This window comes from Martes martes (genome assembly GCF_963455335.1).
Source record: "Martes martes genome assembly, chromosome: 1".
NCBI lineage: Eukaryota > Metazoa > Chordata > Mammalia > Carnivora > Mustelidae > Martes > Martes martes.
In genome coordinates this window covers 200,845,119-200,869,288 of record NC_137888.1, presented here as the reverse complement: position 1 = coordinate 200,869,288, position 24,170 = coordinate 200,845,119, and the positions used below count along the sequence as shown (strand labels likewise).

The 24,170-nt window shown below is 47.6% G+C and overlaps 1 protein-coding gene across 2 annotated transcripts in view; it reads right to left on the bottom strand.

Annotated features, from left to right (window-relative positions):
• LRRC2 (leucine rich repeat containing 2) overlaps nucleotides 1-18,188 on the bottom strand; it is a 39,142-nt gene extending 20,954 nt beyond the window's left edge. Inside the window, exons 1-3 of one of the 2 annotated variants that reach the window (XM_080809655.1) lie at nucleotides 18,077-18,176; nucleotides 17,379-17,440; nucleotides 6,184-6,327 (exon numbers count right to left, since the gene is read on the bottom strand). In XM_080809655.1, coding sequence (XP_080665781.1) covers nucleotides 6,184-6,308 — 125 coding nt within the window. In that variant the 5' untranslated portion in view covers nucleotides 6,309-6,327; nucleotides 17,379-17,440; nucleotides 18,077-18,176. Of the gene's footprint in view, nucleotides 1-6,183; nucleotides 6,328-17,378; nucleotides 17,441-18,076 lie in introns of both variants that reach the window. The other variant, XM_080809654.1, reaches the window with a different exon arrangement.
• Nucleotides 18,189-24,170: the final 5,982 nt, after the last annotated feature.

Genomic DNA, 24,170 nt, shown 5'->3' with positions numbered 1-24,170 from the left:
CTGGGCATTGAGGACGGAGATGAGAGGAAAGAACCACCAAGAGTGAGGAAGAGGCTTGTAAGGTGATGAATGTGATCATATCTTGATTGTGGAGATGGCTTTAGGGACGTATACATACATCAAACATTTCAAATTGTATCCTTTAAATACATGTAGTTTCCTGTGTGTAAGTTATGCTCCTCAGTAAGGCTTTTATAAATAACATTTTGTGGTCCCACTTTCATCACCTCCGAGTCCCTCCTCAGCCCCTTTGCACCTCTCTTGCTGTTTCACATGCACCTGGCAAACCTCACTCTAGCTGGTATCCACTCCCGCCTCCTCTGCCCACCCACCCCCGCCCCCCAGTTCTGCCTATGCACCCATCCAGGACACAAACATGAAGGAAAGCTCACCACCTTGCAAATTGGCCTCATTTTGGATGGTGGCCCCTGACCCAGGCCCCTCACTGCTGCCCAGCAGCCCTACCACACTCCCAAGCTCATCTCTTTGCCCTAGGCCCTAGGTGACTCTTACACATTTTCTCCCTTTCAAGCAAACCTCCATCACCGCCTACCCCATCCTCCATCCCAGAGCTTCTAGTCCAGGGAGGAAAGAAATGAAAAGGAACAGAACACCTGGAAGTCCCAGCACCACATCCACGCCACCTGCTCACGTCTGTTCCTGTCAACTCTGCCTGTGCTTCCGCTGGTCGGAAAGAACTCTCCCAGATCCTCCCTGCTTACCCCCACTCCCGAGCACCCAGCCTCTCACTGACTCAAGGACTTCCTGCTGCGGGTTGTCTCTTGAGTGTTTCCCTCCCGAGGATCACTCCCATTAGCACATGCGCTCAGTTTTTTCTCCCGACTCAAAGGGCAACACTGCCACCATCATCTTCCCCACACCCCCCACCTCCCTGCAACCTCATGTCTTCCATCAAGCCTGCTTCTCTGCTCCACCTTACAGCCGACCCCACGAAAGAGCTGTGCTGGCTCACATCCACAATTCTCCGTTCCCATCCCCCTGTTCTCTGTTGAACCCCCTTCTTGGGAAACTGTTCTCAAGGTCATCATGACCTCCACTTCGCTAGACCCAGTAGCCAAATCCAGTCCTCATCTCCTCTGACCCGTCTGGAACATTCGGCACAGCTTTTCTTCCCCCATCAAGCCTGATTGCCCCTTCGCTCTCTCTCTCTCTGCAGATTCCACTCCTACCTCTCTAGTCACTGGGCTACCTCCCCCTCAACTTCCCAACCTCCAAATCTCCAAGATCCCAACACCCAGCCCTTGGGCCTCTGCCCTTCTCTATCTACACTCCTTCTTTGGCTATCTCGCAGTGCATGGCTTTAAATGGATCTGTATGCTGATGATGCCCAGTTTCAGTTATCTAGCCAAGACTGCCTTATGACGCCTTGCTTCTCCCATAGCTCCACCTGAATGTCTAAAATTAATGTGTTCCAACCCAAACTCCTGATCTTCACCCCAAAACTTGCCTCTTCCCCATCCAGTAAAAGGCTTCCAGATGCTCTGGTTAAAAACCTCAGGCCCATCGTTGGCTCCCTGCTTTCTTCATGCCTCATATCAAATCCATCAGGAGATAACGGTCAGTTCTACAAGAATCACGCCACTCCCCACCACCTTCCCTGCTTCCATTCTTGCCCCAGGCGCCATCCTCTGCACCACTCTTGCCTCCCTACAGTCTAAACTTGTCCAGCATTTCAAGTAAGCCCGTCACAATGACAGTCACACTCTGTCGTTGGCTCTTTGTTTCACCCAGCAAAGCAATGTCCCACTGCACCTCCAAAGCGCTACAAGGCTGTGCCCTCACCTGTCTGTCTGGCCACCATCCACTGGTGCGGTCACTTGCTTTTGTGGTCGGCTGACTGGCTTCCTTGCTCTCCCTTGAACACCCAGGACAACCCATGCCTCAGTATTTGCATTGCTCTTTTGTCTGCCTGGGACATTCGTTCCTGAATTTTGGCCGGGTTGGCTCCCCAGGTCTACGTGCACACTTTTTGCTCTTCCAAAATGACTCTGGATATCATTGGAGTTTCAAGCTTGCCATTAAGCTGGGAGGAAGAGGAGCATTTGAAAAAAATATTTTGCCGATGGCCCTGGCTAGCCTGGCTACCACCCTACCAAGGTCCTCGTCACAGCGAGCTGAGCTGGGGTAAGCACTCGGCTATCAAGGAGGTAGGGCTTCAGGATCTACCTATGACGTCTCCATGTAATGTCATAAAAGTGTAAGTTTAAAAATGCCAGCACATAGAGAGAGATGAATTTCATACTGGGAGAAAGTGGTGGGATGGGCTTGGGATTGCTACTTTTCATTATTAGCTCTTCTGTATACTTTAAATATATTTTAATACCATGTGATTTTAAAAAATGTAAATACCTAGGGTCACCTGGACAACTCGGTTGGTTAAGCATCGGAGACTTGATTTCAGCTCAGGGCATGATCTCAGGGTCCTGGGGTCGAGCCCTGTGTCCAGTTCTGCCCTGGGCATTGAGCCTGTTTAAGATTCTCTCTCTCCTTTCTCTCCCTCTGCCCTTCCTTCTACTCCTGCATGCTGTCTGTCTGTCTGTCTCTCTCCCCCGTAAATAAATAAATAAATAAATAAATAAACCTTTTTTTTTTAAGATTTTATTCATTTATTTGACAGACAGAGATCACAAATAGGCAGAGAAACAGGCAGAGAGAGGAGGAAGCAGGCTCCCCACTGAGCAGAGAGCCCGATGTGGGGCTTGATCCCAGGGCCCTGGGATCATGCCCTCAGCTGAAGGCAGAGGCTTTAACCCACTGAGCCACCCAGGTGCCCCATAAATAAACCTTTTAAAATAAATAAATGTAAATGCCTGCCTACAGATCTAGCTCAGACTGTAGCAGTCAGAGCTGTGGGGCAGACCCTGGGTCTAAGACATGCAGATTGAAGGAAAGAAGAAATCCCCCCAAAATGGCAGCAGCCAACAGCACAGACAGTGTTCACCAAGCCTTGTGTTCACCAAGCACTTTTCAGGTTAACATCTCCTTTACCCTCATTTCTTAGACTGAGTCTGAAGGGCTACCCTGCCAATGTAATGAAACGATGCCCGTTAAGCTTTACAGAATACATCCTTCCTATATCACAAACAACAAACCAACATAAATGGCTCACGTATTTGGGGGCAGCTAGCATATAATGGAGAAAAGAAAAGATATGAGTCACATCTCATTAAAAAGAAGCATATACCAAAGCTTTTTGGGATTTCTTTTTGAATGTTTTCTATCCCATTCCCTCCGAAACCCCATGAGAATATAAACTATTTTTTGGTGAGAGTCAAGACTATAAACTCTTTTTTTTAATTCCATTCTCTTCCTCCAGAGTGATTAAAATCAGTAAACTGTCTAGCATAAGATATAGAGTTGTTGGGGCGCCTGGGTGGCTCAGTGGGTTAAAGCCTCTGCCTTTGGCTCAGGTCATGATCCCAGGGTCCTGGGATTGAGCCCCACATCGGGCTCTCTGCTCGGCAGGGAGCCTGCTTCCTCCTCTCTCTCTGCCTGCCTCTCTGCCTATTTGTGATCTCTGTCTGTCAAATAAATAAATAAAATCTTTAAAAAAAAAAAGATAAAGAGTTGTTGAATCGCTACCTTGTACACATGAAACTGGTATAACATAGTGTGTCGGCTGCCCTTCAATTTTAAAAAAATGGGGAAAAAAAGATCAAAAGAGATAAATAAATACATAAATAAACTGTCTTTGTCTTTGTATGTTATCACCCGTGTAATTGAATAATCATCCCCTTGAATCAATTTTAGTAGAACTTCAAATACAAGACATGTAAAACAATGCCATTACAGTTCCACTAATTAAATCCATAAATGTGCAAATAAAGTGCTCTTCCCTTAAGAAACGAACCCACAATCCTAGCCTGGATGGCAGAGAGCCTTCCTGGATGAGAAATTCCTCACTCAGAGCCTTCAAGGTGCTCTTCTATTTCTCCTACTCAGTGACTGAGTTTCATCCAGGCAGGATGCTATTCTGTATTGTATCTTTGCTTATAATGCTTTTTTTTAAAGATATTATTTATTTATTTGTCAAAGAGAGAGAGAGAGCACACAATCAGGGGGAGCAGCAGGCAGGGGGGAAGCAGGATCCCCACTGAGCAAGGAGCCCAATGTAGAACTTGATCCCCAGACCCTGAGATCATGACCTGAGCCAAAGCCAGATGCTTAACCAACTGAGCCACCCAGGCCGCCCCTCTGCTTATGATTTTTAAGTTTTGATACATGGTTCATGAAATAAAGACAGTCTTACAAAATGAAGTACCATGAAGTGAGGTCACAGAGCAAGCTAGAGCCTGTTTTCATAAAATTAAATTAACTAGATAATTGCTTTTTCTGATAAGGCATTCGTCAGGTTTTCAATGTATTAATTTCCCCGCAAGAAACAGATCTTGAGAAACTAAAGGTTACCCTACAAATAGTGTTAAGAATCGCAGCATGAATCACAGTGCGGAAACTCAGAGACACCTGCAGAAAAGGTAAATTCGTCCATTCATACGTTCATTTTTTGCAGGAGGAGCCATGGGGTGCTGTCTACAAAGTCATTTTGCAGCAGGATGAAAGACAGAGGTCAAGAGGCAAAAACCAGTCCAAAGCAGCTGAGAGAACAGTTCTGGACCCCAGCTCTCCACAGATGCCTCCTGCTCACAGAACCCTCAGGGGGTTACATCAGCTACAGACACTTTCCCCAAAACCCCCAGGGCTTGGGTCCCCCTTTAGCAAGTTGTCCTACCCTAGAGTAACCCAGGTGCTAGGAGTGTGGAGAAGGTCGGAGCAGAGCTGAGAGCCACTTTGGACTCACGGGGTCCAGGGACCTGTGTAATTCGTGCTAGTGTAGATCACTCAGACCCATTGCCATAGGTGTTGCCCGGTCTGAGGTTCCAATTCTTAAATTCAAGATTCACCTCATATTGGATAACCTCAGATTAGTGCAAGTGAAAAGAACGCCCCAACGATGTGTGATTGCAGCATCGTGCAGGGAAAAGAGCTTGGCCAAATCCTCCACTTAACCGGCTGTGTCAACTCAGGTAAGACACTTGGGTCCCAACTTCCTCATCTTCAAGTTGGGGGTAAGGGTAACCACCTGGAATGGCTGTGATGCTTACAGTAACAGCTTAATTAATTATCAAACATGATCAGAATAGGTACTGGTTTGATCTAGATAATTCATAAGAATGGAGAGCCAAGAACAGAGAGACATTCACACCGTACACATTTTGTTTTTAACTTAATGACTGGGTGGCTCAGTCATTAAGAGTCTGCCTTCGGCTCATTACATGATCCCAGGGTTCTGGGATTGACCCCCACATAGGGCTCCCTGCTCTGCAGGAAGCCTGCTTCTCCCTCTCCCATTCCCCATACTTGTGTTCCCTCTGTTGCTGTGTGTCTCTCTCTCTGTCAAATAAATTAAAAATCTTTAAAAAAATTTAAAGCACAGAAAAATATCAACATTTGCCAACTTGAGATAGGGTTATGGACCTCCTCTGAAACTGGGTCTGCTGATCAGAATCCCATTCTGCCTTCCTTATATAAACCACATCCTCTGCACATTATCCAAGAGCTCCAGTTTTGGTTCCTTCATAGGGAATTAAAAAGTCAGACATGCAAAGCCACTGGAATGTGCAACCTCTCCAACTGGTCCTACTTCCTTGGATTTGTGCAGTGCTGAGTCAATCGTGTGGCCCTTGGTTATCCCAAATGGAGTTTTTCCAAAGCGATCAGCTTCATTTCATATACATATCACTCTCTTTTCCTCCTGTATCATGAGTTTACACGAGCACAGTCAAATTATCTCCTCTCTAGCCAAGTAAAAAATGGTGTCAGTAGAGCAAGTCTTAGTCTGCATTCAGCTCAACAGGTAAGGATGGAAATACATGACAGGGAGTATCTTTGAGCTGCTCCAGGGCATGGGAGAGAGTTTACTGTGTCATCGCTGTGCACCCCATGCCTGGTATGGTGCCTGGAATGCATGTGGGACTGTACACCATAGGGTCACGATTATGGGAATCAGACACTCGCTGTGGGCAACAGTGGGATGGCTTCAAAGTCCAATGAGTAAGTGTCACAGAGAAATCCCAGAAGGGCGTTCCTCTCCACAACATGACCACAGCCTGCCTAGCCCCCCACTCACTAAAGAAGCTACAGGCAAATAGAGAAAAAACATACTTTTCCAATGCGCTTTTCTCAAGCCTTTCTGTCTCCTTCTTCTGCCAAGCTTTGTGCTTCTTGACGCGCGTCTCCCACAAGGCTCTGATGACAGAAATGTCGAACACGACCACTTTGTGTCCCATTTTGGGAGCATGAAATTACCTATTTAAAAAACATACATATGTCAGCTTCACACACACACAAGAGAAAATAGTTTTCTTACGACCTTTATTTTTTTTTAAGATTTTTTTAAATTTATTTGAGAGAGAGAGAGAGTGCGTGTGCCAGCCAGTGATGGGGAGAGGGCTCAGAGAGCGGGGCGGGGCGGGGGGCAGTTGGAAGGAGAGGGACAAGCAGACTCCTGGCTGAGCACAGAGACCACAACACGCTGGGGTTCGATCCCAGGACTCCAAGATCACAACCCGAGATCACGAACGGAGCTGAAACCAAGAGTCAGATGTCCAACGACTGAGCCACCCAGGTGCCCCAGTTTCAGCATGAACTTTGAAATGAAACAAGAATGAATCCATCCTCATAAGTAATGATGAAATGCCCTGTGAACTCCAGAATGGCAGTTTGCTAATGTTCTTAAAGCCTGATGGTATTCTGGGTAAGTCAAGTCCAACACCCAGCCTGTGGCTCCTCTAGAAGGTCACACTTGTATCTCTACCTCTCAGCCAGATTTTGGGGTTCCCAAAGTCCCCTGGGCCCTCCATAAGCCTCTTGGTTCCATGTTCTATTGAATTTTCTAGCATCTCATCTTTCCAATAGGGCTGTACCAGACTCAAGGGTACGTTTGTGAGCTAATCAGAAAACACACACACTCCTGGTGACCTGAGGCTACACCAGCAGCCACCATTAAACAACAAAACCAATCCTTGCACCAAGAACCATGAACACTTTCCCAGCAGGGACTGACCACGACACAGAGCATAGGGAGGGGTCCTGTTAGGGTCCCCTGCAACATGAAACTTCATAGGCTGCTGGTCTCTGTTTATGTGGTTTTCCAAGTGCAAGGAAAGTCAAGGTCAGGTGCATCTCGGTCCTTCCTCGAAGTGAGAGCCAGCACAGTGCCTGGCACACAGCAGGCCCTCCGTAAATATTTGTGGAGTCAAGAAACGAAAACTGAATAAAAGGTTTGCATCCAGATGGCTCCCCTCTCAGGCCGCTCAGGGAGCTTCCTCTCTCCTTTTTATGTTCGCATCTTGTTTTTATTTTACTGTTTGCCTTAAGTGATTATTTGCTCACTGAAAAAAAAAAAAAAACTATCAGGACGTAAAAGTACTTCTTAATGTTCATTCCTCTAACCTACACTGATCTCTCTTATCTAAAAATAACATCCTAGTTATCGTTTTACATTTCCCCTACTTAGTAGCATTGAAATCTGCCTCCATCCACTTCCTGATTCATACACACACACACACACACACACACACACACACACACACACACACAGCATGTCAGTAGGCAAATCGTAGGGCTGTTGAATATTCTCTGCTCCAGTTCCAGATGCTTCTAAATGGCAGTCCGTGGGGACACAAAAGCAAATATTTGATCCTCGGACTCAGCTGTGTACTCCCCATGAAGGGCTTGCCAGGCTGAGTGGGAGAGCCGGCTTCTGTCTGCGCAGTGGAAGGCTGGAGAGCGATCATTTTCGTCTAATGAGCTGAAAATGCTGGCCCCGGTTTACTTCCATCTTTCCCCTCATTTCTGACATCTGGGACTGTCTTTTGTCTGGCTTAAAATCCTTTTACCTCGAGGAGATTTCTGGCAAAGGTACAAGAGATGCACCTTTTTGTGAGGACCTTTTTTTTTTTCTTTTTTTTTTTTTTTTTTTCCAGTTCTCTGGGGTCAATAACATGGGAGAGGCATTGGAAGGTCCTGTAACTCTCTGTTTAACCTTTTCAGGAACCGCTGGACTGTTTCCCCAGAGCAGCAGCCTCATTTTCCTGCCCTGACAGCCGAGCATGAGGGTTCTGGAGTCCCCACATCCTCTCCAGGCTCATTCTTCCACTTTCTCCCACCATGGCCGTCCCAGTAGGTGGGGGCCATGGTCTCTAGTGGTTTCGATTTGCATTTCCCTGACAGCTAATGAGGTTGACTGAACATCTTTTTATGTACTTATTGACCATTTTTATACCTTCTTGGGAGAAATGTCTATTCAGATCCTTTGCCAAGTTTTAAATTGAGCCATTTGTCTTTTTAATTGTTGACTTGTAATAGTCCTTTCTATGTCCTAAGCACGGGTCTTTTGTCTGATACATGATTCGCAAATGTTCTTCGATTCCCTCCTTTTATTTTTAACCTAATTATATGGTTATATTTGGTGTGAGATTTTGTAGACAGAACCTTTTACTTTTTTTTTTTTTTAAGTAGGCTCCATACTCAGTGTGGGGCTTGAACTCACAACCCTGAGATCAATAGTCGTATCCAGCCTGGAGCCCCTGTTGACAGAATCTTGTTGGATCATTTATTTCACACATTCCAACAACGTCTTTTAATTGGTGTATTTGAGCAATTTACATTAACCATAATTACTGATACTTTGCATTTAGGTCTAAATTCACTTATTAACCATTTTCTGCTGGACTCCTCTTTTGTTTTCTCTTTACACTTTCCAGCCTCCTTTTGTGTTTATCTGAACATCTTTTTAGTATTCAATTTATTTTCTCTATTGTGTTTTGGACTCTGTTTCTCGGTATAGTCTTTCCTTTTTCCTGGTTGCCCTAGGGAGGATAAGCTCCTGGCTTCACTTCTCCTAGCCCATCAGAAACAAGATTTTACCACTTGGAGTGAGACATGGAAACCTTACCACCACCGAGGTCCCTTAGGCTCTCACCTCGGTGCTGCCATTGTCCCACGCACTGAATCTGTCAGTGTTCTCTTTTGGGCTTCCAATCATGAAACGTTTTTTAAAGAACTCACGAGGAGGACGCTGGCCCATCACATCTACCCTGATATGGACCGTGTCTGTGGCTCCTCCCTCATTCCAATTGTCCCATGTCCTCTCTGGTAGCATTTTCCTTCTGCCTAAACAACTTCCCTAAATCGTCCCCTCAGACAGAGACTTCAGCTGACAACACCTCTGTTCCCCTTCACCTGAATATCTTCTTTTCACCTTCACTCCTTTTTTTTTTTCTTTTTTCTCTTTTCCTTTTTTTTTTTTCCTTCACTCCTGAAGATGGTTTTTGCTGGATAGCGAATCCTGAGATAATTCTTTTCAACACTTTATAGACACTGCCCGTTTCTTCTGGCCTCCATGGTTTGCCACGAGAAAGGTGCAGTAGTTGGAACCGTAAGTCTCGTCAAGGTGACACGTCACGTTTCTCCCACAACTTGTTGAGAATTGTTCCTTGTCTTTGGGTTTCCTGTTTAATTATGATGAATCTGGGCATGGGTTTCTTTGGGTTTATCCCGTGTGGGATTTGCCTAGCTCCTCTGATTAGGAGGTTTTATATTTTGCCAAATTTGGGGATTTTTCAGCCATTTTCTTCTCCAACTATATATATATATATTTTTTTTTTTTTCCTGCCCTGCCCTTTTCCTCCCCTCCTTCTGGGACTCAGACAACACAAATATTAGCCCTTTCAATATTGTCTCGTAGATTCATAGATTCTTGAGGCTGATTATTAATATCCAGCAATCCATCTTCAAATGTCCTACCCCTTCCCTACATCATCTCCATTATGTTTGTGAGTCTATCCAGGGAGTATTTTATTTCAGGGATTGTCTATTTTATTTCTAAAGTTGCCACTTAGTTCTTTTTATCTCCGACTTCTTGTTGGTCCTTTCTATCCTTCCATTCACACCTGAGGGCAGAGGGAGAGGACTCCAGAAAGGACAAACTTGGAAGGGCTTCCAACCTCGTTTTAGAAGTTGCAGCTCAGTGCAGTGGACAGCGGGGTAGTCCTCTGGTTTGGTCAGGCTGGTCTGGCTCGCTGGGCAACTGACAGGCCATGCCCCCCCTCCCCAGGGTGGAAGGCCACCTGACCAGCCACCAGGGGTGCGGACATATGCAGTGTGGGTCCAGGGTCGTAGGAAGCCTTCAGAGCACAGGGGCTCCACGAGGGCTCTGTTTTCTAGGTGGAGAGCACTGCAGAATGCTTCTTGCTAGCCAGGGCTGTCCATTTGCAAAGGACCAGGTTCTGGGCCTGGGGCTGGGGCCAGCTCGTGTACCCAGATCCCTGCTGGCCCCCTCCCGCCCACACCGGAACAGGAAGGAGAACTCCTTCCACCATACTGTCCCCTGAGAACCGTGGGGACAGACCGTGCTGTCCCCTGAGAAAGCTGAACGGGTTGTTCACTTTAAAGGACAGGTACTTCAAGGAACAACACAGTGTGTCATACAGCACAGACGTTGAAGGCTATGTTCAGAGCCAAGAGGCACTACGTGGATGACTGACACAGTAGGTGGTTCAGTTCAGACGTCACATTCCCTCCTCCCGCCTTCTGGGACTAGAATTCCCTGGGGGTCTGTCCTCAGATTGCACTGGTCGACTGCCCATGTGCGCCCCCCAGTGGCCGTCTGGGATGGAGGCCATGGTCCACCCTGGCCTTCCGCTCAAACAGCAGAAGGCATGCTGATAAGGGTCAGACCCCCAGGTACAGCTCAGGGATGAGCCCGGGAGCTCTAAACAACGTTATGGTTGTTCTCAGAGCTCTCCCTCTCCTCAGTTCCCCCTGTTCTTCTAGATTTCTGGGGCTCCCTTTTACAGTCCTTTGACCAGAGAGCTGGGGCTTTAGTCCCCCTGCTTTGTTGTGCACCCACTTTGGGGGACCAAGTAGCGGGAGGGCCTGGGGATAGAAAAAGCAATGAGAGTTTTCTCCATCCTCTGGGGCCTGCAACTCCTCAGATCCAAAAGGAAAGACCCCTTTTCTCAAAGTTTTGAGTGACTGAGGCCCTCCACTATCAAACTCCTACCCCCATCCCCCTGCACCTCCTGCTACCACTGAATCCTTTGGGGCCCGAGGCATGACAGGATGGAGAAAAGAAAAACAGGGATCTGACCCTTCTCTCTGAGCACGAGGGGTCCCCTTTTCCTCTCCTGGAGCAACATTCAGCACCCTTGTGCCCAGTTCTGGGTTCCAGGCCGCTTTGCGTCCAGGCAGCACAACACTGGAGGGGGGGAAGGGAAACATACCACAGGCTCTCTGTACTGGGAATTCCAGGGTCTTTCCCTTACTCTCTTGCCACCAGCTACTTTTCAGTCTTCATACTCCTGCTCCATGTGCTCCTTCTGGGTTTTAGAACCACATTTAATGGGAGAGACGTGGTGGAGGGTGCCTGACTCCGTCTCCCCCAGAACCAGAAACCACTGCATGTCATTTGACTTTTAACATGTTCCTTACTCTGTCATTTTCAGCTCAGGAGCACCTAAGCTGCAAATGTCTTAAGGTTTTGGCTTTTGACCAAAAAAAAGCTTCCATAGAAGTATGCCAAGCACCAGCCTGAACACAAGAGAGCACAGTCCCCAGCCTGAAATGGAGAAAAATTAGAAAGAAAGAACCAGGCAGACTCAAAGGCTTTGAGGCGATCTCTGCACATAATCCAAGTCTACACATAAAAGCAAAGAAAAAAAGCCAGAGTAAAGTGAGCTTTCTGAGCAGTGTGGACAGCCCAGGCAGCCCAGGGTACTTAAAGCTGGAAGACTGCTCCCTGTTCAGGGTGTGTGTTCTAGACCAACCAGCTTGGCTCAGCCTCTGCTGTTGAGTGACTGTCATTTTCCTAGACCAGCAAGTCCTTGGGGAGTAGCTAGATCTGTCCATTAACTGCCTGTGCCTTAAACACACACACATACACACACACACACACACACACACACACACACACACACACACACACACCACTGTTCATTAGTTCCCATGCATTCATTTGGAGAAATGTAATTCAAGTTTGCATGCTAGAGGAATGGTCTCTTCTTGATGCCTTAGGGTTCTGTTTTTTAAATACTTGTAAATCAATATTAGTGTCAGTATTTTGATGGGAAAGAGCATACCCTGTCTGTCACCTAACCATGTTCCCCATTTCCCCCGTATCTTGCAAAGCAGAGAAGGAGTTTCTGTTCTTCAAGTAAGAGGGTTTTGAATGTGCCAGAATTTAAATCAGGGTCACCTGTGAGATGTTCTGTTTGCAAATGTGTGTGACAAAACATAGAGGCTCTACGAACAGTGAGAGATGACCACGTTTGCTACAGGTTTGCATGTACTGCCCAGAAAGCCTGGGAGGCTAAGAAATAACCAACCTGCAAATGCCAGGTCCAGCCCTGCCCTTGGTGTCCTGTGCAGGACAGGGCTCAATCCAGGCCTCCCTAGACAACAGGGCAGGTTCAAGATCAACCCTGGAGATAGTAGCTCTTATGGGTGGGTGTCAGATCAGAGAAGTGGTTTTATAATAGGAGCCAATGAGTCATTCCAGGACAGAAAGGAGACCCTCCCTCTGGGAACAAAGCCACACTGGGGAGCAGAGAGGAGGGAGATGTCAGGGACGGGACACAGGGGCCAGTCCCTCAGCAGGTTCCGGAAAGAGAGACGGTCCCCTGGCGAATTTACAAAGCTCATCTCTTCTCTGTAGCATGAGCTCCAGTCAACACAGCCTTTCAGGCAAATCTGTGAAATGCAATTTCCTAAGCATTAGGTTTCTCCAGAACTATAGAACGAGCACCATGGTACACTATTCCAAAGCAGTAAAGAGAAATTCACCTCTACAGGATGCGGTGTGAGACAACCTCAATTCAAATAAAGCAATATCCTCCTAGAGAAAACACGACATCCAAGCAGACTCTCCTGAGGCACCATAAGAAATGCAGAGCATTAGCCTGAGCCCTAGTGGATGTGACGGCTAAGATTCATGGACCCAAGGGGACATCTGATTCCAGTTCCCTGCTCGAGATCTATCTGGCTTTGTATTACAGCTGAAGCATGAGAACAACGGATCCCTAGATTTGGGGCTGCACGGTCCGCAGCCACGGAAGAGAAGAAAACACATGAGACTAGAAGAGAGGAGAGGACAACAGTGACATCACTCATGGCAGCAGAAAGGACACTGGGGCAGAGTGCCCTGAGGCTCATTTTTCTCCAGGGCTTGGAGTTCTGGGTCCTGAGTGGACACGTCAACAATCAGAATCTCAAAAGTTTGATTCACAGTGGAAAGGAAAATTCCTCCTGGAAAAACATTTTGCTTTACTGCTTTACTGTTTTATTTCAGTAAAGGGCAAGAGAGTAAATACTGTGGGCTTCACGGGCCAATTGGCAAAACGGAAGCAGTTCTGTAGGCACTTAGATCACAAAAGAGAAAACTCCTGGCCTGCCCCTCCCTGCTGACTTGCCCTGGGCCTGCCAGAGCCCTGAGCCTGCTTCTCTGCTTTGTGCGGGGTTGCCACCTGCTAGAGACATTCTCAGGACAAGAGTGACTGGCCCAAGAGGGAAAGGCCCGGCAGGTCAGCATGCAGAGGGACTGGGAATGGGGAGCTGCTGTAGTCAGTTTCACTCTCTGTCCCGGTGACACTCAGATACCGGTGTGTGTGTTCTCATCTCCTGCCAGCTCCAGATGGGTAGCTGGCTCAAGGCTGAGTGGGCTTGCTGCGTCACCAACTCCCGAGCAAAGATTCCATTGCTTGGTGCTCAGCCATTCCCAACAGCAGAGTGTCCAACATGTAGAGAGCCACCAGCGTGGGCCTTGGGCAAAAGCAAGATACAGCTGGTCCAGTAGGCAGACACTGAGAGTGGAGGAGAATGTGGGGGTGGGGGGTTAGGGTCTCCAACTTGGTCTCCATGGCTCACAATGCTAGCCCCTTCCAGCGGTGCCCACGTGCCCTACAAAAACACCGGCCAGTCCTGTGAGCGCATCCCAGCTTTTGTGAACAATAAACTAGATTTTGCTTTGTGGATACGATGGCTTTAAAATTGTACCCACAAGTTCCTTTATATTCTTTCCTTCAAGAGTGTGGCACTTAATTCCTTCCCCCTTGAGCATGGGTTGAATTCAGTGACTCACTTCTAATGAATAAAAGTGTGGCAAAAGTGATGGCGTGCGGCTTCCGAGACCAAGTCCCACCAGGAGCTCCTCTGTCTATCGGGCCAGGCCCTGTGTCGTGAGGATGTTCAAGCAGCCCCGTGCAAGAAGCTTCTTACGGAGAGGAACAGAGGCCTCCTGCCAGCAGCCAAGTGAGCAGAAGCTGTCTAAAAGCAGATCTTCTAGCCCTGGTTGAGCCTTCAGATGGTAACAGCCCCAAAAGTCATCTCAGCAGACCCTGAGGCAGGACCACTCAGCTAAGCTATTCCCAACCCTCAGAGACTGTGACAAAATATGTTTGTTGTATTAAGCTGTAAGGGTTGGGGGTGATTTGTTATGTAGCAATAAATCATTAATACAGTGGACAGTAAAATGAGACTCAGTCTCAATGTGTAGCAACATCTGGTGTCCTCATCTAGCCGCCTCCTTGACATGCCCACTTGGGTGTCCCACGCATATCTCAGAGAAACACAATTCCTTCCAGAGTCCCTCCCTTAGAGTCTACGCATCCCTGGCTGCCTTAATTCTTCATTCACCTTGACTCTGTCATTACCTGGAGGTCACTCCTTTATCCCTTCCACTTCTTTACCCTGCCCACCATGGGAGCGAGACCATGTACACAAATATGCTCGCTGGTTTGCGCGCCCAATGTATCACCCAAGTCTTAGAGGGCACGCATTTCTCACCATCATTAGGGCCCCAGCTGGCCTCGGGCGTGCAGCAGCCTCACAGCTGGTGTCCTGACTTCCCACTCACCCTCGTCCAATCCATTTGTCGCACAACAGTGAGAGTCATTTTCTGCCGAGAATGAGATCCTGCCACTGCCTGGATCAAGTGCTCCAGAGACTCCCCTCCCAGGTGAGGGGGAGATCCCAGGGCCCGGGTGAGACTCTGGCATGACCCGCCCTTGAGTACTCTCCTCCTCAGTGCCTCACCCGCCCCGCACTTTTTTGTACCTCGGACTCTGCACACACTACGCCCTCTGCCTAGACCCTCTTCCCCCATCTGCCTAGCATCCCTGCACCCCATGTCCCCGGACTCAGCTTCAGTCTTCTCTCCTCAGCACAGCCTTCACGGCCTCTTGACCTAAGGTAGATCCTCCCGTTATTTTCTCTCTCAGATGATTTATCTCTCAGACTGTTGCTAATTCACTTCACAGCACATAATAGGAGTTGAACTATTTGCTCATTGGTTTAATTATACTTTGACCGTGGACTGTGAAGAGAAGGGCCACGGTTCACCGACAGGGGCAGCCACCTGAGAAGCCCCAGACGTGGGATGGGAGTCAGCCACTGACCCTGAGTGGTCACCAGGGGACAGATGGTGACAGACGGCAGCCCTGGAGGGCATGTAGACAGGCTCCTGCTTCTGGACCTCAACAGAGAAACCCTGTGTGTTGAGCCAGTTTACTTGGTGTGCATCTCTGTTCTTTGATTCCTGGGAACCCAAATAACTGACATTATGGGCACTCATCAAATGGGGAAGGATGAATGTCCCTGCCCCTGAGCTCTCCATCTGGAAAGAACAGATGCTCACAGAGATACATTTCAGTACTGCGTGTGGATTTGATAATGGGGGCGGAACAGGCTGTGGGGTCAGAAGAGGAGGGATGCCCTCAAGTGTGTGTGGGGAGGAGGGTTCTGGGCAGTCCCACAGGGACCCTGGGGAAGGAGAAAGGGACTGTCCGTGCAGATTTGCTTGAATACTTGTTCACGCTCCCTCCACAACCCAGGTACATTGGAATCCCTTTTACGGAGCCATCCACTGTCCGAGCCAGAGGGCATGACTGGAAAAACATGTCCCCTGGCACCAGAGCACTCGTCCCCACTTAGAAGACGAATGCCAGGGTTCCAGGCGGGAGGGGCACTTTCTGGTCACCTCATCCTCCCCCTTCTGGTCAAATGGCAGACTGGGCAGAGACGGGTGGGAGGCTGTGTACAGGGCTCACATCTCTGACAATCTACGGTACAAAGGATCTGGGGGAGAAGACCCAACAAACCCCACAATACAGGTGCCCAGCCATTCTGGGCACCTCCTTGGCCAAGCTGGGAGAGGGACGGCAGCAAGGGTTGGTGTCCAGGCAGTGGGCACAGTATATGCACAGTCTGAGGGACAGAGCTGAGGTCGGAGCGGTTAGTCATCTGAACATCCATGGGGAGAGAGGCCTAACCCTACAGTCCCCACCTACTCATCAGAACCCCCAGGGCCTCTCTTTCCTCTGGGCAGACCAGCTCCAGGCTTTCCACAGCATTCTTCCCAGCATAGCCCCCACGTGAATAAGACATCCATCATCAGCCTTGCTGGAACTAAGGGAGTGTCTATAACCATGGGGATTCCTGGTGACGCAGGTGTACAGAGGAAACAATGACATGGCCAACAAGGGGCTTTCATGATGCACAAATCCCATTCGCCCCTCACATAAGGCTGCTGCCTGGACCCCAGAGCCAGAACACAGAGTGAGTTTTCTGATAGAAACAATAGGGTTGGGGCGCCTGGGTGGCTCAGCAGGTTAAGCCTCTGCCTTCCGCTCAGGTCATGATCTCAGGGATCTCAGGGATCTCAGGGTCCTGGGATCGAGCCCCACATCAGGCTCTCTGCTCGGCAGGGAGCCTGCTTCCCTTTCTCTCTCTGCCTGCCTCTCTGCCTACTTGTGATCTCTCTCTGTCAAATAAATAAATAAAATCTTTTAAAAAAAAAAAAGAAAGAAACAATAGGGTTATTAAAGACTAAATACTCAAGGGAGGTCAGTATAGTCACAATATTGCAGCCAAATTCTAAATTAAATTACATTTTCTGTCACAAGGTCAGAGTTTCCCTGGGAATACCCATTGTTTTCATGGTAATTTGTTAAACTAGAAAATCCTGGCTGGGAGGCAGACGCTGGGGAAGGGATTAGGAGGACCTTCTCAGAGTCAGCCTGCCCTGCCCCACCCCCCAACCCCCCCTGCCCCGGCTGGAGTCCCGCCTCCTCCACTTACAGCCGCGTGTCCCTGAGATGGTCACCTATCCTCTCTGTGCCCCCATGTACTCATCTGAACATGGGTGTGACAGCAGCACCCCGCTCAGAGGACTGGGGACAGGGTCACGTGTGATAATTTGTGTCAAGTGCTTAAGATAGTCCCCGGCACCCAGTAAAGCATTTATTAGAAGAAAAGAAATGAAGACAGACATCGTCACCAAGTGAAATGGAAGATATGAGTACCTGAGGGTTCTTCTGCCCCCGGGCATGGTTAGCACAGGTTCTCTGCCAGATCGCACCAGCCCCTGAGTTACCAGAGAGGATTTGGAGGAAAACAGTCACAGGGGCGCGCGGCTGAGCTGCTTACAAAGCCAGATGATTCTCCCCTGGGTCTCTGAGCACTTTCCTACCCTCACTCTCTCCCCAGGGAGGGTGAGACAGTCCCAGAAGGAAAAGACTTCCCCCGCAGATGTCAATCATCCCTTCCAGGGCACCCAAGACACAAACAAAGTTGATTTATTTCCCCGAGACAACGCTTTGGACCAGAAAGCCTTGAGCCCAGCTTTGGGCACCAGAGCAGTGTACTGGGGGGGAAAAACCCACTAACCAGGAGCAGGAATCTTGGGGAACCCCCTGCCCCACTGTAGCCTTGTGGGGGGTCACCTGCCCTAGCCACATTCTCTCCTTCTCCATTCAATTCTAGTTCTTGCCCTAAAATGCAGATAAATGCATGACCCTCCCCCAATAGTGTCCCACTGGGGGTGTCTGCCCCTGTCCTGCCATGGCACGGTGGGAAAGAGATAAACAAGGAGGAGCTGCCCCCCATCCTCCCAGCAGGTGCCACAAGCCCCCTCTCTCTCAGCCACCCCAGTACCCCCCAGTCTCAGGAGCCGAGGCTCACTTGCCTCTGCCACGTCCCAACCCCCACAACGGCCACCTACCCGTGACTGCGGGGCAGCCCCAGCCCCTGACCGCTGCCTGCCCAGTGGAATCCGGGTTGCGGAGACTGGCGACACCCACGGCCGCCACACACTGGAGCCTCCTGGCCTGTGCGCTAACGGGCTATATTTGTCAGCTGATAATATGATCTGTAGGACATGTGCTGATAAACTATCTATCTATTCTATGTGACTCAGCCCGGCATGAGACAAAACACATTTCAGAGGGGAGGGCTTGGCACAGGGCAAACGACAAGCTGGCCAACTCGAGCCCAACAACCCGGGATGACTGCACCTCCCTTTTCACGCGGGCCGTCTTGAAGCGTGTGGAATAAAACAGGCCAGAGAGGGGAAAGGGCCCCGTGTTCTCTGCACTCCGAGCTAAGAACCACAGGAAAAGCAGCATCAGAACGCCGTATGACCCAGCAAATGCAAAACTGTTTTAAATGTTTGAAGCTACAGCTATCACAGGTCTGGATTTCACCCTGTTTTTCTTTTTTTTTTTTTTTTTTTAAGATTTTATGTATTTATTTGAAAGAGAGAGAATGAGAGCGAGCGTGCATGAGAGCATGAGGGGGGAAGGGGCAGAGGGAGACGCAGACTCCCCACTGAGCAGGGAGCCTGACACTACTCATGATCCCAGGACCCCAGGATCATGACCAGAGCCAAAGGTAGTTGTTTAACCAACTGAGCCACCCAGGTGCCCTCACCTTGCTTCTTTTAAAGTTCCTAAAACATATGTGAATTTAGGTTCTTTTTAGTGATTTTTACTAATTAGGCAAAGATGCTTTGCTGATAGCCAACATTGTGACAATTTGACAATCAGTTAATCAGGAATTGCTCCCACCTCACTGCATCCCCCCATCCACATCCTCCACCCAACCCCCACCCCTGCCTGTTCCAAGAGGATCCTTACAACCACCTCCACTTATGAGCAACAGACTCCTCATATGCCTTCATCCTAAACAGAAAAACACCCTTTGTCTAACATAAACATAATAACTCTAACTACAAAATAGTTGGATTTTGAAGGTACTATGTTCTATGTGTTGCCATTTGTAATTATTACCATTTTATTAATGTAATCCCTATCAAAATACCAACAGCATTTTTCACAGAACTAGAACAAACAATCCTAAAATGTATATGGAACCACAAAAGACTGCAAATAGCCAAAGCAATTGTGAAAAAAGGAAAGCAAAGCTGGAGGCATCGCAATCCCAGACCTCAAGTCATATTACAAAGCTGTAGTGATCAAAACAGTATGGTACTAGAAAAAAAAAAAAAAAAAACAACAGTATGGTACTGGCACAAAACCGGACACGTAGATCAATGGAACAGAACAGAAAACCCAGCAATAAACCCACAATTATGTGGTCACTCAATTTTCAACAAAGCAGTAAAGAATATGCAGTGGGAAAAAGTCTCTTCAACAAATGGTACTGGGAGAACGGATCAGCTACATATGATCAAAGAATAAATGAGCAAAAGAATGAAACTGGACCCCTTTCTCACACCAGACATAAAAATAAACTCAGAATGGATTAAAGACCTAAATGTGAGACCTGAAACCATAAAGATCCTAGAAGAGAACACAGGCAGTAATGTCTCTGACATCAGCCATAGCAATGTTTTTCTAGATAGGTCTCCTGAGGCTAGGGAAACAAAAGCAAAAAATAAACTATGGGAGCTTCATCAAAATGAAAAGCTTCTACACAGCGAAGGAGACGATCAAAGAACTAAAAGTCAACCTATAGAATGGGAGAAAATATTTGCAAATGACATATCAGATAAAGGGTTAGTACCCAAAATATATAAAGAACTGAAACAATTCAACACCCCCCCCAAAAAAAATCCAATTAAAAATGGGCAGAAGACAAGAACAGATATTTTTCAGAAGAAGACATCCAGATGGCTAACAGACACATGAGAAGATGTTCAACATCGCTCGTCATCAGAGAAATGCAAATCAAAACTACAATGAGATCTCACACCTGTCAGAATGGTTAAAATAAAAAACACAAGAAACATCCAGTGGTGATGAGAATGTGGAGAAAAAGGAACCCTCGTGCACTATTGGTGGGAATGCAAAGTTGGGCGGCCACTGTGAAAAACAGTATGGAGTTTCCGCAAAAAATTAAAAATAGAACTACCCTACAATCCAGTAACCACACTACTGAGTATTTACAAAAAAAAAAAAAAAAAAAAGACAAAACCACTAATTCAAAGGGATACATGCACCCCTATGTTCATAGCGGCATTACTTACAATAGCCAAGATATGGAAGCAGCCCAAGCATCCATTTTATTCAGCCATTAAAAAAAAAAAGAAAGAAAGAAAAAGAAACCTTGCCATTTGCAATGATGTGGAAGGAACAAGAAAGTAAAATGCTAAGCAAAATAAGTCCATCAAACACCATATGATGTCACTCATATGTGGACTTTAAGAAACAAGACAAACAAGCAAAGGAAAAAAGAGAGGAAAAACAAACCAAGAAACAGACTCTTAACTACAGAGAATAAACTGCTGGTTACCAGGGGGAGGTGGGTTGGGGAGTGGGTGAAATGCGGGATGGGGATTATGGAGCGCACTTGTCGGGATGAACACTGGGTGACCTATGGAAGGACTGAATCACTGTGTCATACACCTGAACCTAATATAACACCACAAGTTACCTATATTGGAATTAAATTTTTTTTAAATAAGGTTTTTTATTTTTATAGGCAAAAATTTTTTTTGATAAATTATCATTTTAAACCGTATACTACATTGATGGGAATCAAATAAATCTCTGGGACAGTATTAAGACCTATCTCTAAAGTGTTGCATGTGCTTTTTATTACTTAGAATTGGAATAGTATTTTTTTCCTACAAAATCTAAGTTTCCTATTTAGTAATTGTTTTCGTTTGGTCTTTGTTTTGTTTTCTTTACGGTGTTCTGAACCAAAGAATATAAATTAAAAAGGTAGTTTCAGGTCAGACATGACTTAAATACTTTTTCAATATATAAGAGGGCTAACTATTCAAAAGCTCAATCATATTTAAGTGGAAAAATATTTTCCCCCACCAATACATTCAAATACAATGGGCATCCTGTATGAGGCCAGGGTTAGAGAAGGAGGTCATTGTTCAGCCCAGGCTCCTCAGTCTGCAAGGAGCTCCCAAATAAAATTGAGAAACTTAGCAAATAAAAATACTTTCAGTTACATCTGAATTTCAGATAAACCGCAAGTGATTTTTCAATATAACTATGGTCCCAATAATGCATGAGTCATACTTAAAAATTATTTGTGGTTTATCTGGAATTTCAATATTCCTGGGAGTCCTGTGTTTTATCTGGCAACCCCCAGGATCTTAGTAAGTGCAGAATCTGACCCAGGAGGCCAGGGAGGGGCCCAGAGTCTGTCTCCCTAACAAGCTCCAGGTGATGCCAAAGCTGCTGGCCCAGGGACCCCAGCACAAGGGGTCTTAAGGACCTGGAATTAACAGAGTCTGGGGCAGTGGTACCCCGCACTGGCTCCTCATGGGCATGGCCCCAGTGGAGCCCTCTCCCCCTAGGATGTTCTAACTCAATCAGTCTGGGGTGACGTCCAGTGATCCTAGTTCAGCACACTCCACAGTCTCTTCTGATTCACAGGTGGGGATGTGAATCGGGAAGTATTTTAAAATACACAATGTACTTATGTTAATACAAGGAATTGTCATTATTGAATTAAACTTACTGTGTGCAGATGCTGCGTCTCTTGGCTGTGTCCAGAAAAAACTTCCAGAGGCGCCTGGCTGGCTCCATCTGCAGAACATGTGACTCTTGATCTCGATGTTATAAGTTCGAGCCCCTCCTTGGGTGTAGAGATTACTGACTAAAATCTGAAGAAGAAGAAGGAGGAGGAGGAGGAGGAGGAGGAGGAGAGGAGGAAGAGGAAGAGGAGGAAGAAAAGGAAGGAAGGTAGGTAGGTAGGTGTGTGCCTGAGTGTCTCAGTCAGTTAAGCCTCTGCCTTCGGCTTGGATCATGATCCCAGGGTCCTGGGATCGAGTCCTACGTTGGGCTCCCTGCTCAGCGGGGATCTACTTCTCCCTCTCCCCCCATTCATGCTCTCTCTGTCTCTCTCAAATAAGAAAATAAAATCTTTAAAAAGAAAAGAAAAGAAAAAAGAAGGAATGAAGTTGTAGTTTCTGCGTTCCCAAGGGGCAGCAGGTAGGACTGTGCCCTGTGGTCTTCACCCCCCAGGGTCCCCTTACCTCCCCAGCTCTTACACAGTCTTATTATCACAGCTGCTTCCTCAGAGCCGGGCGCTTTTTCACTCACGTCCTCTCTGGCTGGCCTTGAAGCCTCTCAACAGTTTTGTCCACAGCTTTGGCCTCTCCAGGGAGGGCCCCCAGGTTTGCCTCCAATCTGAGGGGGCCCCACACACAAACAGGCCCAGACAGCCTCGGGCCCGAGTGCTCGCCTCACAGCCATTCTGAGCCTCGGATGCCTGTGGGAACTCTGAGTCACACGCACCACAAAGCCTTCTTCCAAGTAAATCCCTGGTGTCACACGCCTGTCGTCACTGCGATCTAATGATAGAGGAATGAAAAACCCAAAATGTTATAGACCGATTCACCCTACTGCAGTGACCGTTCCCAAATGCTTCCCGCTGAAGAAGGAGCGCCGGGGGAGGGCCCTGCCTTACCGCTTGGCAGGTACCGCTGAAAGCCCCCAGCACAGTGGCCCGGGCCAGGGAAGGCTGCCCTGCCCCCACCTTATAGTCACTTACATTAACTACATGGCCAAATGAGACTATTTGGGATACCTTGGGTGCTGTCGAAATATATTACGAGAATTAATTTCTCCCAATTCTCTACTTTGCTACTGTGACTAGCCAGAACTTTTAAACTCACACGAGGGGTTGATGAGGCATTTCCATTGGGCAGCACTCCCCGAGGCACGGAGCCCAGACGTGGGTGACCCCCGTGGGCCATCCTGACAGCTGCTCCCCTCACCACTAAGATGGGCCACGGAGAGGGCTAACGAACCCAGGATCAGAATGTGGCACTTGCTCTAAGACTTTCATGGAGTTTTTCCCTGGGAGGAGGCCAAACCTCTTCGCAAATACAGTTATTCAACTGCAGGAGGGCGGAACGCCCGTCGGTGCCAGGACCGCCGCTGGGAGTAGCGGCATCCGTATCCAGCACGCGGACCACACATCCCTGTGGTCCCCAGGCAGTCTGGCCATGATGCTCACCGGCGCCCCCTGGAGGACAATTTTGCCGGTGACCTTCCTCTACTGGGAAACCAGGGATGCACTGGTCATTCCCACTCAGCCAAACTGAAATCATCAAGAATGCCAATCTTAAAATTCTCACTGGAAGCTCTTCATGTGGGCTGGTGCAATTGGAGATGGAGCTACTTTTGTTTAATTTTCTTCGTTTCTTTTTTTTTTTTTAATTTTGATACTATCCTTGTAAGATTAAAATGAAATACACACAAAGTCAAAACAAAACAAAAAACAAACAAACAAAAAACCACAAAACACACACACACACACACACACACACACACACACACACACCATGAATCATTGCTCACACTTTTTGTGTACCTCTTAAATCTCGGGCACAGTTCTGGGTGCTTTATGACATATCTAACCTTGAAAAATACCAGAAACAAAACAGGAGATAAAAGGTACCGCTGTCCCTAATGTCACGGAAATGACATTCAGCATTTTCTGTTACCTCATCCCACACACCGGCCACCACACCGACAGAGAGGCGTTGCTCCATTTGTTACACAGAGCAGGCTACGATGCCCGAGGATTCCCTGTTCTCAGGTGAACGTGGGAACACCAGTGACCTCCCTGAGGTACCGTGCTGTATCCAGAAGACTGTTAGCGCTTTTTTAAAATACATGGTTCTCTTTTTTTCTAAGCCCTTAGGAAACTAGAAAGTGCACATTGCCCTCAGAGCGAGTCACTACTCCCTCCTCCTACTCCATCTCCGTAGAGCCTCCAGATTCCACCTGTCTGGCCCTCATGCCCACTTCTCCAGCTGCTCCGCTCCTGCCCTGTTTCAACAGTTGTCTCCAGGGGCGCCTGGGTGGCTCAGTGGCTTAAAGCCT